The sequence below is a fragment of the Daphnia carinata genome, chromosome 9 (genome assembly GCF_022539665.2).
Source record: "Daphnia carinata strain CSIRO-1 chromosome 9, CSIRO_AGI_Dcar_HiC_V3, whole genome shotgun sequence".
Taxonomy (NCBI): Eukaryota; Metazoa; Arthropoda; class Branchiopoda; order Diplostraca; family Daphniidae; genus Daphnia; species Daphnia carinata.
Genome location: NC_081339.1, coordinates 7,031,644 through 7,048,706, shown reverse-complemented (window position 1 = coordinate 7,048,706; position 17,063 = coordinate 7,031,644). Strand labels below are relative to the sequence as shown.

At 37.2% G+C, this 17,063-nt stretch overlaps 2 protein-coding genes and 2 long non-coding RNA genes across 4 annotated transcripts; 1 reads left to right on the top strand and 3 right to left on the bottom strand.

The window, feature by feature from the left end:
* Positions 1-7,261: 7,261 nt before the first annotated feature.
* On the bottom strand, positions 7,262-8,196 carry LOC130697843 (uncharacterized). The gene is made up of 6 exons (XM_057520641.2): positions 8,129-8,196; positions 7,850-8,045; positions 7,711-7,792; positions 7,569-7,653; positions 7,429-7,511; positions 7,262-7,367 (listed from the first exon to the last, which is right to left on the bottom strand). Exons 2-6 carry the CDS (start codon positions 7,977-7,979, stop codon positions 7,262-7,264), a joined length of 486 nt encoding a protein of 161 aa, XP_057376624.2. The 5' UTR covers positions 7,980-8,045; positions 8,129-8,196.
* Positions 8,197-8,274: 78 nt separating this feature from the next.
* LOC132088351 (uncharacterized) lies at positions 8,275-8,741 on the bottom strand. Its single transcript, XR_009421848.1, has 3 exons — positions 8,668-8,741; positions 8,528-8,602; positions 8,275-8,472 (listed from the first exon to the last, which is right to left on the bottom strand). It is a non-coding gene; the product is annotated as an uncharacterized LOC132088351 (long non-coding RNA).
* A 934-nt stretch (positions 8,742-9,675) lies between these two features.
* On the top strand, positions 9,676-10,294 carry LOC130697849 (uncharacterized). The gene is made up of 3 exons (XR_009003047.1): positions 9,676-9,739; positions 9,870-9,988; positions 10,058-10,294. It is a non-coding gene; the product is annotated as an uncharacterized LOC130697849 (long non-coding RNA).
* A 1,743-nt stretch (positions 10,295-12,037) lies between these two features.
* On the bottom strand, positions 12,038-13,922 carry LOC130697819 (sideroflexin-2-like). Its single transcript, XM_057520615.2, has 7 exons — positions 13,547-13,922; positions 13,312-13,482; positions 12,928-13,252; positions 12,782-12,848; positions 12,620-12,719; positions 12,507-12,554; positions 12,038-12,440 (listed from the first exon to the last, which is right to left on the bottom strand). Exons 1-7 carry the CDS (start codon positions 13,693-13,695, stop codon positions 12,329-12,331), a joined length of 972 nt encoding a protein of 323 aa, XP_057376598.1. The 5' UTR covers positions 13,696-13,922; the 3' UTR covers positions 12,038-12,328.
* Between the last annotated feature and the right edge of the window lie 3,141 nt (positions 13,923-17,063).

Here is a 17,063-nt window from a genome sequence, read left to right as displayed (position 1 = left end):
AGAGATGTAATGACGTAGAATAGATGAATAACCTTAGGCAAATGAAAAACAAAAAAAATGCAAAACTCCGTTTGGCTTTTTCCAGCTCAGTACCCCATTCACCTGCACGACATGCACTAGTGTAGACGTCTCGCCCTTACTTCTGGTGTAGTGATTCACACAATTACCGCACATGGTTGTAGTTTCCGTTCACAAGCTGAATATGTTTCGTCATTTGTGGATACACCAATCACCACACTTAAAAAAGCACTGGGTTTTGCCGCTGCACTGGTGTTACTTTGTTGCACATGTCAAACCGTATTTTGTTGGGTAATAAGATAAGTGTAGATAAAATAGAAAACGTAGACTAAGTTAAGGATAAGTAGTTCTTAAGTTAAGATTAAAACTACCTTAAGTATGGCGTAAGCGTAGTCCACCTCAATTCGTTACTTTTGCACAACACTATCTCAACCATTTTCTTTCACTGTTTTATGCAATTATTAACCGTAATCGTCGTTCGCAAACCATTTTTCTACTAACAAATTGTACGTTTCGACTTCACACAATTTACACATACGGTTGAATATTGTCTATTGGCATTTTTCTACTTTATTCCGTGTTATTCGTGTGTGATACAAATATGTTGCTCTTGTCATTTATTCCTTACCGTTATTTTCCTTTATACATTACGGCGTATGGTTTAACTTTTACTGAGTACGCAAATTCACTACACCTGTATACCACGGTTCATTCACGGTTTGTTTGCTTTTTTGCACCGGGTTGGGATTAGTGTATCGGGTAATGTAGTTCTGCTTTCATTGGTTTTATGCCAAGTATTAAGTTGGTGCCTTTTTACTAACACTTACTAATTTGTTGTATGTTTGCATAATCTTTTTTTAAAGTATGGTTTAGTAACTTGAATAATATGTGAATAAAATAATAATCGCGTGCGATTGGGTTGCTAACCAAGATTTGACAACCCGCTAAATGGTGATGGGGCAGTAACCCTTCCACCCTGACCCATTGGCAAGAATGAGCAACCCGCTGAACAAGAAACCGGTTCGAGCGATACGGGTGTGGGGCTCATTGGTCTTCCAGTTTTTCTCAACGGATTGGATGTATTGCAACGCTGTCTCACAAACATGTCTGCACATGAGTCCTCAGCTCAGTTTTTTCTGAGTGTAGAAAGCTATGCAAACCAAGGATACCGGTACATATTTGCAAATTTCATGTTAACGATTCTTTATTTGGCATTTAATTCACCTTTGATTGTTTTAGAATATTGAAGACTTGAAGGCGAAGATGTGGCAGAATCAAACTCCATTCACGAGGACCTGCCGCAGGGTTAAAATGGTTGTGGGATATAGTTCAGCATGTAAACATAAAATACCAATATGTAAAGCCTTGAGCACAGAAAACAACGGAGTCTTAGAAATCCTCCTTGATCGCGAAATTCAGACCAGAACCGTGAGTTGCATTTCATTCAATTCAGCATTTAAAAAAAAAATATTCAGTAGTTTTGTTCAACTGCAAGCGATATGCATTAATGTAGAATCTACACTAATGATGATCGATATTAATGATCTACACTGTAGATTATCGCTTGAAATGACGGTGAAGTGATTCAGAGAACATTCGTACGTCCATGTAGTTTTCGTCTACAAGCTGGAAATGTTTTTTTTTTTTTTATACAAACTGACTAGAATAACAAAGTTGTTAAATAAACTGGGGATGGGAATGTTGGAAAGTGAGACATATTGTTATAAATTAAAAATTAATGCTCAGCGAAAAAAGATATTAGTAAGCGATTTATTAGGAATTGAAATTCATAAAATATTTCTTTCCGATTGGGTTTTACTTAATACGCCACCCCACAGAAAAGGAAATAATACCGCGAAATAATATAAATAATCGATGTAAAATATAAAGCACTTCTAATGATCAAGGTGGAGGATATTGGTACTTGATTAAAAAGGCGTTGACGGGTGTTGTAAGAAAAAAGATTGAAATTAAATGTTACTTATGTTGTGGTATAATAATAGTTATTGATTTAAAAGTCGGTAGTTAAATCAATTCACTGTTCAGTAAAAGTTTGTTTATTTATGTGTTTAAAAAAGAAATTTAATTTATTGAAAATGGGTTATAAATTAAACAAAATTTGACGAAAATTAGTAAATTAAAAACAGGCAGTTACCTGCTCAATAAATTATGAAGAACAAAAAAAATGTAACATATCTGCACCTGCAGCTGTTAAGCAGACAAGTATAAATCATATATGTTTGACAATTCGTAATATAACATAATTCTGTCTCAATGTCATGCTCTTATATTAGTAAACAGGTTGAGCTTATCTTGCAACAAATGAGATTTTGTCTTGAGCAAAGTATACTCTTTATAATATCTGCGCTATAGTAAGTGTAGAGTTGCACTCTACCATTACTTTGTAGATTCACAGTGAAATACATGACGAAACTGAGTGGTGAAAACTTGTATTTTTCATTTTTTTTTTTTTTTCTTCGCTAAATTTATTCAATTTTCATTTGTTCTGATGTCTACACTGTGCACGCGTTTGATGAGTGAAATGATTATATGTGTTAATTTAATGCCGATTATGTTGTGATTTAACTCCGTGTAGATTAGAAGAATCACTGTAATAATTGTTTAATTTTCTGTATTTTCAATAACTTAGTACATTGACACAATCATTTGATATTGATACATTTTATTATATCTGATTCACACATACAATTGACATTACACACAACACATATACACACTATTACACCTATTGAGTTTTTAGTAACTATGGGGTATCGAACCCTAATCTTCAGCGTAGCTTGCCAATGCTCAACCCTTGAGCTATAGTCACTTACGTTTTCAATGTTTTATACCTTGAGTCAATGCACGAACATATTGTATAGTTAATATTTTAATCTTGCTATATTATTTGTCATTTTGACCACTAGCTGTATGTCTTTCATAGCATATCTGTAGAGTGGCCGGCTAGGGTATGAGAAGACAGAGGTTCAAATCCAATAGGGGATGCAAATGTCAGAAACAATTAAAATTGACAAATAAATATTATATCATGTATTTTACTGTTACACATATTTTTGAAAATGTTTAAAAGATGACGGGTCGCTGTACCATTGGTTAGTCTGACCATTCAATTCACAAATTATATAGTTTGTGTGTAGAGAGTCCAGCTACGGTACCAGAAGATTGGGTTTCAAATCTTACGCATTGCTAAAGCTGTATGCAAGCATGCACTCCATACAATTATGTTTATTATATATTTATTTAATATGTTTAATAGGTTGTCTAAAGATCACTTGCAAAAATGGTTGTCGGCGAAATATAACTCATGGCTCAATGGTAGAGCATCGGCTTCGTAAGTCAAATGATTAGGGATCGGTCCCCGAAAGAGTTCAGCTATAAAATAAATAATTCAAATGAACAATATATACAACATAGTATCTTCAAAGGTTTCTGAAATGGCAATTGCAATGTAACAATACCAAAAGTAGAAGCCATGATATATGAAATTCGATACATTGCACAAGGTTTCTAACATTCATTTATTATCATCTGTCTAAACAGAGGATAATGGATACGGTTAAGATCCGTTGTAAATTATACAAGATACTATAAACTCAATAAAGAGTAACATATAATATTTATTGGAATTTTTTTTTTTTTTTTGAGATTAACATTTGGTAAAATATCCGTTCGCGTGCTTCGCACGAAGTTACCCAACTCGACTGGCCCCGTGGAATCGTGACACCTGGGAAGGTAGGAAGCCTTTGGAAACGGAGACCTGACTGGGAATCGAACCAGGAACCTTCGTGTTGTGGGGCGGACGCTTTGCCTTTCTGGCATGTGCCCCCCTATATCCCCCCAATGGGGTTAGGTTTTCTATTGACTCGTCGGCCATAGCTACCTTAATATGTTGAAGATAAAGATCTTTATTTCATATCTTAAGTAGCTCAGTGGTAGAGCATTGGATTGGGAAATCAAGTAACATGGGTTCGATTCCCAGCTAGAGATAGAACATATTATTTATTTGTTTTTCAAATAAATTGATAAACAGATTTATATATCACATTGCATGTTTGCAATATGATGTATACAATTTTATTTAACATTATGGCTTCTACTTTTGGGATTACTGCATAGCAATTGCCATTTCATACTATGTTGTATATTTTGTTCATTTGAATTATTTATTTTATAGCTGAACTCTTTCGGGGATCGATCCATAATCATTTGACTTACAAAGCCGATGCTCTACCGTTGAGCCATGAGTTACATTTCGCCGACAACCATTTTTGCAAGTGATCTTTAGACAACCTATTAAACATATTAAATAAATATATAATAAACATAATTGTATGGAGTGCATGCTTGCATACAGCTTTAGCAATGCGTAAGATTTGAAACCCAATCTTCTGGTACCGTAGCTGGACTCTCTACACACAAACTATATAATTTGTGAATTGAATGGTCAGACTAACCAATGGTATAGCGACCCGTCATCTTTTACACGTTTTAGAAATTTGAGTAACAATTAAATATATGATAAAATATTTATTTTTCAATTTCTAATGTCTTTTATCCCCTACTGGATTTGAAACTCTGTCTTCCGACATCGTAGCCGGACCCTCTACAGATATGCCATGTTAAATGTACAATTTCTGGGCAGACTGACCAATAGTACAGCAAGATTAAAATATTAACTAGAAAATATGTTCGTGCGTTGACTCAAGGTATAAAACACTGAAACTATAAGTGACTACAGCTCAATGGTTGAGCACCGGCAAGATACGCCGAAGAATAAGGTTCGATACCACAAAGTTACTGAAAATTCAGTTCGTTTCAAGTTATGTATGGTTGTTGTATGTTGTGTCAATTGTGTAAATGATTTAGATGTAATAAATTGTGTAAAATGAATGTGTAATTGTTTCCCAGTTATTAAAAAATACATAATATAAACAAAGAAACATAAGTCGGTACTTCTAATATACACGAGATTAAATCACAATATAATCGGCATTACATTAATCTATACAAACGTTTCGTTAATCAAACGTTAGCACACAGGCAACGACGGAACACAAGCCACACAGTACAACAGAAACTAGTACAAAGAAAAAAACAACTTTACAACAATTTAATTTTTTTGATCACCCAGTTATGTTAAACAGCGTTGTAAAACATTTAACTTCTTTAGTAAAACCGCCCGGCTTGGCTCGATCGAGTTGTCACAATTTATGGAGCGAGTAATAGGCTGTTTTGCATTAGCCCCATACCCCATTCATTTTATCGGACATGCAACCCGATCACACGCGATGAGTTGTTTCGAATATATTACAGACAATTACAAGAGCATAATATTAAGCATGATTACTATTAACGTTCGTCAAATTATGTTTAATTTGTAACTCATTTCCAATAAACTAAATACCTATAATTTTAAAATACCGGTTTATACTGTTCAACTATTAAACGTAACTACATACTTGTCGTAAATCAATTATCATTATTGCACAATTGAAGTGACATTTTGTTACAATCTTTTTTCTTACAACACAGTCAACTATTATTTAATGAAGTACCAATATCCCCCATCCTGCTCATCAGAAGTGCTATATATTTTCCATCGATTATTTCTATTTTTCTTTTCGGTATCATTTCCTTTCCCGTGGGCTGGTGTATTAAATAGACCCAATCAGAAAGTTATATTTTGTGTATAATTGCCAATCTTAATAATTTTTTCCTAATATCTTTCTTCGTTGAGCATTAATTTTAAATCCAGCACAACATGCCCTTTCCAATATACATATCCCCAGTTCATTTAACTGATTTGTTATTCTAGTCAGTTTGTACAAAAAGAAATAAACAAAAAAAGAACACATCCAGCTTGTAGACGAAAACTACATGGACGTATGAAAATTCTCTTATCACTACACCGTCTTTTGAAGCGATAATCTACATTAATGCATATCGTTTGCAGGTGAACGAGCTACTGAACTAAATTTTTTTTAATGAAATGAATGAAATGCAACTCACGATTCTGGTCTGAATTTCGTGATCAAGGAGAATTTCTAAGACTCCGTTGTTTTCTGTGGTCAAGGCTTTACATATTAGTATTTTATAGTCGCATGCTGAACTATACCTCACTACCATTTTAACACTGCGGCCAGTCCTCGTGATTTGTGTTTGATTCGCGTTCGCTTCACGTCTTCAATATTCTAAAATAATCAAAGCTGAATTAAATGCCAAACAAAGAATAGTTAAAATTGTCAAATATTTACCGGTATCCTTGGTTTGCATAACTTTCTACAGTCAGAAAAAACTGAGGTAAGGAGCTTCATATGTAGACATGTTTGTGAGACAGCGTTGCAATGCATCCAATTCGCTGAGGAAAACTGTAGGACAAAAGTCAGCCCCACAGACCCGTATCGCTCGAGCCGGTTTCTTGTTCAGCGGGTTGTTCATTCTTCTTTTTGGGACAGTTTGGAAGGGTCACTGACCCATGACGTGTCTATCGGGTTGCCAAATCGGGGTTAGCAACCCGATCGCACGCGATTAATTATTTTACTCATAATACTCAAGACTTAACACACTCAAACGAAAAGAGTATGCAGTCATAAAATAAATTTATTTTGTTTTACTTTATATTTTAGTAATAAACGTTAGTCAACCTCTACCAACTAAATACTTAGCATAAAACCCATGTAAGCAGGACCACATTACCAGATACACTAATCCCAACCCGGTGCAAAAAAGCAAGCACTAACCGTGAAGAACCGTGATGTACAGGTGTAGTGAACTACCGTGCTGAGTGAAAGTTAAAACCATACGCCGTAATGTTTATGGGAAGTAACAGTAAGGAATAAATAGCAAGAACAACACATTTGTGAAACACACGAATAACAACACGGAATTAAGTAGAAAAATGCCAATTAGGCAATACTCAACCGTACCATCTTTATTTCCCCATTGAACTAATGGGCGTGTATCTCGGAGATCGACGGCGATTCCGGTTACTCCAAGGACGATCAACGACGTCTAGTGGTCCTCTTCGGCGACGATGGAGCCCTCCCAAAGACATAAAAAACAAAACACGGTTAGATAATTAAATGTGTAAAAAAAATATACCTGAAACATCCAATGCGATAACAACGTTGCTCCAGCGGCGATCCTCGATGTCCAGCAGCCTCTTCTATGGTGGTCCTGCCCTCCAAAATATATAGAAACAAAATAAGGTCATAGTGTGAAACTAAAAGCTTTCAATTAAATACTTCATAATATTGGGCGATGATCCAGATAGCTCCGACGGCGAACCTCGTTGTCCAGTGATCCTCTTAGGCGATGATAGCGTCCTCCTAAACACATAAAAAACAAAATGAATTAGTGGTGTTAAACTTACAACTTTCAATTAAATACTTGACTATATTGGGCGACAATCCTGGTGGTTCCGACGGTGAACCACCTTGTCCAGCATCCTCTTCGATGGTGGTGGAGCCCTCCTATACATAAAAAAAAAAAATTAATAATGGTGAAAACATAAATTTACAATTAAATACTTGACAATTTTGGGCGACAACCATGGTAGCTCCGACAGCGAACCTCGTTGTCCAGTTTCCCTCTTCGGTGGTGATATGGACCAATCTACACACATACATAAAAAATACATGGTTAGAGAATTAAACGTGTAAAAATCTATACCTAAAGCATCCATTGCAACGATCCTGTTGCTCCAGCGACGTTTCTCGATGCCAGCATCCTCTTCGATGGTGACGTGGCCCTTCTAAATACATAAAAACAAAATAAATCAGTGATGAACTTAAAACTTCGAATTAAATACTTGACAATTTTGGGCGACGAGACTGGTGGCTCCGACGGCGAACTTCGTTGTCCAGTGATCCTCTTCGGCGATGACGGAGACCTCCTAAATACATAAAAAACCTGATTAGACAATTAAACGAGTAAACCATATACCTGAAACATCCACGGCGACGATATCAGTAGTCCGTCGTCATCTTTGGTGGTGGTGAGACCATCTTCGATACAAAAAAAAACAAAAACAAAAAAGAAAACATGATTAAACTCTTAAACGAAGTTAAAAAAACGTCAATACCCGTACCGACAATCTCGCTGCTACAGCGATGATTCTCAATGCCCAGCATCCTCTTCGATCGTGTTGAGACCCTCCTAAATAAATAAAACAAAATAAAATCATAGTTCAAACCCTAAGAATTTCAATTAAATACTTGACAATTTTGGGCGTCGATCATAGTAGCTCCGACGGCGAATCTCGTTGTCCAGTGACCCTCTAAGGTGGTGATGTGGCCTATCCAAAATACATTAAAAAAAAACAAAAAAAACTCGATTAGACACTTAAAATTGTGTACGTTATACCTGGCAAGCCTTGGCGACTTCGGAGACCCCGGTGTACATTAATCCTCTTCGGTGGTGTTGCCAGCCCTCCTAGACACAGATAAATACATACAACAAGGAACTAAACTTAAAAAATTTTAAATACCTTGCAATTTTGGGCTAGGATTCTGACGGTGACCCTCGTTGTCCAACGGTCCTCTTCGGTGGTGATGTGGCCCTCCTATATACATAAAATAAATAAATAAATAAAAAACATGATTTGACACTAAATTTGTAAATATAAACTTCAGAATCCTGGGCGATACTCTAGTGGCTGCGACGGCGATCCTCGTTGTCCAGTGTCCTCTTCGACCCCAGAGATTGCCCTCCTGATTTTAGAGAAGCGAGAAAAAAAAAAATTTTTGTTTTAAATATTTGACCTTCAACAAGTTTCGTCTTAATTCTAAGAGGCATCAAGTACACAAATCACAGTTACATTGGATAAAAAGTTCCTGAAAAAAGAAATTGGTTATTAATCGTTAAATAATAATCAGGTGGTTGTTTGGATTGGCGGTTCATGTGTAAATTGTGTGAAACAGTCGAAACGTGCAATTGTTTGCTAAAAAAATGGTTTCCGTACGACGACTACTGTAAATAATTGCACAGAACAGTGAAAGAAAATGGTAGAGGTAGTGTTGTGCAAAAGTAACGAAGTGAGGTGGACTACGCTTACGCCTTACTTAAAGTAGCTTTAATCTTAACTTTAGACCTACTTATCCTCAACTTAATCTACGTTTTCTATTCTAGCTAGACTTATCTTACTACCCAACAAAATGCGGTTTGACATGTGCAACTACACAACACCAGTGCAGAGGCAAAACCCAGTGCTTTTTGAAGTGCGTAATTGGTGTATCGACAAATGGCGAAACATATCTAGCTTGTGAACGGAAACTACAACCACGTGTGGAACTTGTGTGAATCACTACACCAGAATTAACAGCGAGAGATCTACACCAGTGCATGTCGTGCAGGTGAATGGGCTACTTAGAAAATGCAAAACGGGGTTTTGATTTTTTGTTTTTCAATTGCCTAAGGTTATTCACCTACTCTACGTCATTGCATCTATTTGGTCAAATGAGGGGGAATGGACATATTCTCGATCTCCACATGCAAATACAACCTTTTTCTTTCGACAGCTGTTGACCTTCAGAATTATGTCTCTCTACCCTACACTTTTCTTCCGGCAAAGTCAAGATGTTGCACGTGTCTGGGAGTATTTAAAGCGGCAGCCAAATCGAAAATTTCGTAGTTGCACAAGGATCTTCCACTGCATCTGTCCTAACTTTCCGATGTCATCGTCGGGCGCTTCGCATGTCTGGTAAATAGATTCTTTTAGTTATTTTTATAATGCCTTAATGCCAACTACACGTCAATGTCTACTTTATGTGATAGTAGTAGGTTTTTTTTTCTGCATAATCTAAACTTTGTCATGCTTTTGATACTTCAAGTATTCATTTTAGGATTCTTCCGAAATCAGTCACTTGCTGATTTTTGATGCAAATGGAGTGCTTACATCAATTGTTTGCTAGTCTACAGCATACTGTGCTATGAGAATCACTGGCCAACGGTTAAGTTATTATAATATGTACATTTATAACAACTTGTAATTATTTAATATTATGTTACATACCTGTAGATGCGAATCCTTCGAAAATGACTAACGGAATTTTATTTTTAATAACGAGCAAAATGCTAGATATTACTGCTGTGTAAGCGTGTTGCAGACCGCAGAAGTTTCCTGGTTTCATCAACGGCGGTTGAAGAGTTAGCATATATATACAAACATACAGCAATAATTATAATATAAAAAATTCATTATGTTTTATTAATTATGTTAAAAAACCCTAATCATTATTGCACTACGAATATCTTAGCGTCCAAAAGCTTCTTTTATTACCGCTCTTGATGTCAATATAATTGTAAAATTTAACTTACAAATTGCTGTTCGTTAGTGAGGATAATCTCCGACGAGAATAATGTGAATACATTGTAATATCTGTGAAATTCGAAAAGTTTGAAATATCTCGAGCTATTAGTTGCTATGAATAATGTAATATAAATAACTACTTGCCAATATGATGTAAAGTATGATGAAAGAATATTATATTCTGCTAATAGTAAAGATTAATAAGATATATGATATAAATAAAATTACTATACTCATATCAGTGCCCATGACAATCCCGAAATGTTTCCAGAATTTAACTGTAGTTTCACTATGGTCGGGAAACGAATAATCAACGACGGCCTAGAAATATAAAGAAAACAAAGTTGCATGGAGAAAACGTTTTTATATGCAACGGTCTGCCAGAAACTGATGGCTTTTTTTTTCTTTTTCGCTTAAAATTCTGATGTAGATTCGCAATGATCGTTCATTTTCAAACTGGTTAATCCCATCCTACTATTTCTTTGCCTTTCGCACGGAGCGTTTTCGGCAGAGGGATACGTTTGCGTGAAAGAAGTTAATTGTTCAGATTTAAGAAATGCATGTTTAAGCACGTTATGACCATTAGGTTCTCACCGATATGCAGCCAGGGTGTTTCGAAACATTGCAATCCGAAGCTATAAACCATTCCTAACCTGGTTGTAAATCAGCCCTTCTTCCAAAATCTTCATTGACTATCCTGCGAAAAATGAATAGTAATGTTTTGCCAAACCACAACCTTTCTAGGCTATTGGTGTAAGGTCATTTTTTCTTTGTTTAACATTTTTTCAAATCCACGGTATGGAATGTGTCTCATTCTCCCACTTTCCAGTTTCCAGTGCATTCGATAGCTTTGCTATTCTGGTCAGTCTGTAAAAAAAAAAAAACATTAGTGAAACCAAAAGATAACATTCCTATATATTTTCGGAAATAAATGTGTTTGCTGACAGCTAAAATCCATGAAGCTGAATTCAAATTCTCTATGTGTAACCAGACACCTCCAGGTAACCCAAACACTGAAAAACCTTCACGATGTAGCATTTCTCAACTGAATAAATGGAGCTCAAAGTAGTTCTATTTACATTCTAGATAGGTTTTTAAACAAAAAGAACTGTGATTAGGTAACCCAACCAATTCTGTGGAGCTAAGCGTTCTTATAGTAATTAGGTGGCACTTCCCCTTACCACATTCGGTAACCAAAAAATACCTTTGAGCTGGTTTAACTGAAACACCCATCGTAGTTTTAACATACACACACGTACCAAGAATTAATGGATGCGAGAGTAAAACGTATATGCTGCCACGTTGTGCGACTCTTCTGAAGGTTTAGTCTACAGTACGTTCAGCACTAGATCGCCAATACGATCCGGTCGTGACTAACTTGATCTACGCGTATTTCTGCGAAGAAATGGAGCACTAAATCCAACGCCATCTGTGAAGACTCTATAATATCCGCCATCTACGGAGCCTCTATCTATCATTAACGCCATCTATGGAACTTCTATCTATCATAACCGCCATCTATGGAGCATACGAAGCTGAGCTCAAGTTCTTCCGTGTAAAGGGTGCCCCCCGGTACTCATGCCCCTCATGCCCCAGTATATATCCAATTCACTTCCATATTTTAGTTGGATCATCATTTAACTAGCAGTATACACATGCGAACGGCTTCCCTTAAGCAGTCTCCAGCCGTTGATTTGTCAGCAGCAAGTACGGTGTATTCCAATAGCATTAACATGGCACCATTCAATCACCTGACTCATTTTTCTCCTAATGCAATTGAATAGCCCAATGGCAGTTACAAATGTAGAACCTATAATATCTCTCAAATAACTTTCAGCATTTACAATGGGCCACTATGCCGAGTAACAGAATTAATAAACTAAGCTGGACCTGTGGATTATAAATTTTTCGTCAAGACAAGGATGGGCCTGTCGTCAATCAGATCATGTGTGCGTTAAGACAGGAACTGCAAATTACCGATCATAGTCCCTTATTGAAATAGACTTTAGAAATTGAACCATCCCCATTGACTTTTTTGAGCTTTTCATATTGCTCGGGCTCAAATCGTTCTAGCGTTGAGGCAGCCAGCGAACTAGAATTTCAATAGGAATTATTTAGTAGAATTCGATATGTGTAAACCATAAAAATAAATAGATACCATCTCTGAGGGAACAGCGCGCACGCAGCAGGAGTCATGAAAGTGAGACTGGAAGAAAGTAATCGGTATTAATAATGGCATAGAAAGGATAGAAGCAACTATAATATATGTACATAGCACCGCAGGCGAATATTTGGAAAGGAGCATGTAAAAATTTAATTCTTTGCATCCAAGCGTAGCTTTCCAATTTTTCCATCACCAAGGGAAGTAAAGCTGTTTTCCCCAAAAACAATATGAGTTCGAAAATACTTTCAATTGTTTTCATTTGACTTAACTCATTCCAGGGGCTGCCATTACTATTCGCGAGATTACAACTTGCGTGATTCCTTTCGCAGCGGCCAACTGAATATCGGGAAAAACAATCATCAATGATAATTACCATGAAGAACAAAAGGCAGCGGTTTGAATATTAAATAATTACGCGAGATTCGGTGACAGCATTCCCGTTTTCGTCGTATACAGCGATGCCGTTAATAAGCTCTGACTGACGCATCAGAGGGATATTGATACAATTGGCAGCCGCCACGGCGGCGAATGGAACGTAGCGCTGTAACAGGCTTCCGGCCCTTTTTTCCAAGAAGGACTTGAGACCGAGGGCGGTAACTAAGGCCGATGTTGTCGCCGATACGTACGCCACGCCCAGCTGGGTCGACGAAACCTCAGACTTGGCGTTTCGGTTGGTGTAATTCACTAGGGCGTTGAAGGATTGATTGACCCACTGCCAAAAAACCACGGCTGGAACCGTCCTAGATTATAATGTATGCCAAATTAAACTATATGCACGAAAAACGAAATTGAAATCAACCTGTAAAACTGCAACATGAAGCCAGTGATGAGCATACCACCAGGCACTTGGAAGCTCATTCTGCCACAAAAGTTTTGCAGCTCCCCAGAGTCGGGGTGAAAGGCAGACTCGTAGAGTTTCCTGGCATACCACACTTGTGCGCTCGTAGTTCCCGGTGGCTCTTGGTGGTTCCTACAAAGTTGAATGTCTCCAATCAATACATGGAACATAAAATTTTTAAAGTAAAGTACGGTACTTATATTTCTCAACCAAGGCTTTGGCATCATAAAGCTGTTGGCTTGAAACTATGCAGGATCTGGGGTCAGTAACCCAAAAGAAGTGCTTCAATCTTCCTGAGAATGTGCTCTGATCCCATTTGGGTTGTGTTAAATCAATGCGCTGCATTCTTGATACTAGCAACAAACTGGCAGTAAATGGCAGTGGAACTAATTGAAATTCAATTGGTGGGAAACAAAAAAAAAGACAAAGCTCTTCAACAACAGAATTTTTTCAAAATCTGCAGTTCCAACAGAGTATGTGCATTAAATTGTTTCCGGATCACGTTCCGTTCAAACACATCTCATTAAAATGCTGTACAGGTGTTTTTGTTAAACATTGCCCAGAATATTGACAAATAAGCTTAACGCCATCTAACGATAAGTTTTTAAAGTCCTTGAAAGCGTTTGAAAGAAGAAAACGTTAAAATAAATACTGAATGACATGATGGATAACTCGGTTTTTCGATGCTGACAAATGATCAGCGATCGAGCACACGATTCCATCATCCGGTTCATGCATTTTTTTTCAGGGTACAAAACAAAAAACAAGCATATACGGGTCATGGTTTCTACATATCTTTCTACATACATACCGCAGCTTTTGTGAGCTCAATGAACACGAAGTGTATAAATAAACTCGGATGGCAGCATATTCAGGTGACGGGGATCGATCTTTTGATGCTATCCAAGATCATACCTAGTATTAGGGTACCTATAAAAAAAAAAGTAAAAGTTATAGTATCATTCGCCACGGTAGGTAAATGTCATTGCCAAGCAACTTACGGGACATACTTAAAAATTGACACACGAAAATGTTTCAAAAGTTCCTAAATATTCTATCATAATAGGTATGACAGGTGTTTTTTCTAATATAGACATGTCATGAACTCTGCGAATTGAAAGTTGAATTTCCGGCTGGTGAAAATGTCCTTCGGGATCGCACTGATCAATTTTCTTCTTTATCCTTTACGGTGTCTATCGTTTTTGTCTTGGGAGTTGTATACTGAGTGAGGACTAATTTATTCACTCACTCAGTCAATCCGACCCGTCATTTGAATGTATTCACACTACATCGAATTGCGATGCTTCTGCCAGTGAATGGCGGCGAGGTCTCGACGGAATTTCTTCTTCTTTCTGCGGGGCGTCGCACATTTGAGCCAAGAAAAAATGGGAAAACCTGAAAAACACGGCCACCCAAAGTGAGAGGGACTTTTGGCTCTTAAAAAAAAATGGTCAAGCTTACGCGATAGTGTCTCGTGCACCAATCTCGTGTTGTTGCGCATGCCGAAAAGAGGCCGATTCATCATCGAGTCAGAGTCACTACCTCCTTCATCTAACGAGAAGGGAACAAGAAAAAAAAAATATGCATTATTAACGTGTGTATATCATTACATATTTATGGATGATGAAACACAACATCTCAGCTAAAATATAGCCGCCGCGTAATAAATAATGAACTGAATTAGTTGATTTGATATCTCAGTGGCGTGCGTTCCACCTTTCAGTTTAAATCGAAAACGATCTCAAGGAAAACAAGAAAAAAACCCGGAAAAATCTGTTTTGGCACATACCGAGTCCTAACTTTTTTTTTGAATCAACAATCAAACAGACAATCTAACGTTAAAAAAAAAGAAGGTGAAGAAGAACAAACTTGGCCGTATGTCTGAAAAGAATGTGCATAAACTTCACGGTCGATAAAAGATTATATGCAGGCGAGTTTACTTTTATTTTGTCAAGGCGATCGCTTTCGTTAACCTAGAACAAGACGTTGAAAATAAAACGACGCAAATGGAGTCAATCTGTCTCTATTTCCAGAGGGCAAAAGGTACTGTCAATCTCACTCGACGGGCCTTACAAAACACGCCCAACTTACAAACGTTACTTCCGTTTTTCTTTCTTTTTTCTAGCTGTAGTTTTATTTTCAGCTCAAATCCTTAAAGCTATAGATTTTTTTTCCCCTATTTTCACTTACATACTCGTACGTGAGTGTTTTCTGTTTAAAAAACAACCAAAAACGTACTATAAGGAAAGTGAAGAAGCGCTAGGGGGTCGCCTTTTCGATTTCTAACGCCCGCGTTGGCATTTCGTCATCCATCTTTCTCGTATCTCATGTGAGCGTGAAAAAAACCCAGTTGAAATGGCAAAGCATCGTTCTATTTATGCGTGAATGTGTAGTACTGCCACGACATGGAACATGGTGGTGTACGAAAAGAAACCGGTATATAGCCGACTAATATATCCCGATTGGCCTTTTTCTGATGCTGCCCTCAACGATATTTAGCTAGGTTGTTGAGATGATGGATCCGCATCTGGCTCATCTGTCATCAAAAGCGAGAATGAAAACAACAAAAATCAAAGAAAAAGGTGAACCTGCGGGAACCAACTTTTTTCGGAAGATTCAGTTTGTCTGAATAATTTTTTTTTGGCTAAAGAAACCGCACCGTGAAAACGAAGATGCTATTAGAAAAATGAATTAGAGAAAAAAAGAAAACACGAAAGATCAGCGCAGGAGATCCATTGGAAAATTGAATCCAGCAGCTCCCCCTTTGGGGATCATGACGGATCTGTTTTTCTCTCAGGTTTTAGGCAAACGAAAAATAATAAGCTCACACACACGAACAGCATCAAATAACAAACGCTGTCACTTTTCCTTTTTGTCTGTGTGTATCTTATCAAGTCTGATTCGCTCTTTGAATAATTATTTCTGTTCTCTTTTTTTTCGAAGAAACCCCCCGCCCCACTATCGTCCGACTCTTAAACGGAGAAGACGGCCTCATTAAGTTGTTGTTCTCTTTTCTTTTTCTTTTTTTCAATGGCTGCTGTTGGGTGTTTCCTCATTTTTTTAAAGGGATCCCGAAAAATGATGAATAGATGATTATTCAAATTTTGGCGGTTAAAATTAAAAAGACTCGAAGAACTCTAAAAGGGCGGACGGTGATTTTTACGAGGGGCGGCCAAAACGGTTTCTTACTACTAGTTTTGCCTTGATTCATCATGTCATGGCAGAAATACCAGAAAGTAAAAGTGTTTTTTTTTTACTATTTCCCAATAATTCAAACTTGTAAAAAAAAAAAAATAAACAAATAAAATAAAAACTTTTGCGCCACTACTATTGCTAAAAAAAAAAAAAAATATATTTTTTTGTGTAGCTAGAGTCAGATATATTACCGTGTTAGAAGATGAGACTTTTGGCGTCGCCGGTTGTGGTGTTGCGTGATAGTGGGTGGGAAGTCTTCCAGCGCGTTTTCCTGCAGCCAGTCTAACATCGAACGTGTCCTCGTACAGTCGCGTCCCAGTCCCATCTTCCCTTGCGTTTTCATCAGTTTTGTTTGTTTGTCATTCTCTTTTGCTGGAAGAAAACATTCCCGAAAGGCGGTTAAAATCCATCGTTTCGTTCGTCTCATTCACTGTGATACAGAAAGCGGAAACGGAACAATACAAAAGAAAAAGATTAGCTCGTCTATTCTGGTCGTGATTCGCCTTTTTGTTATCCTA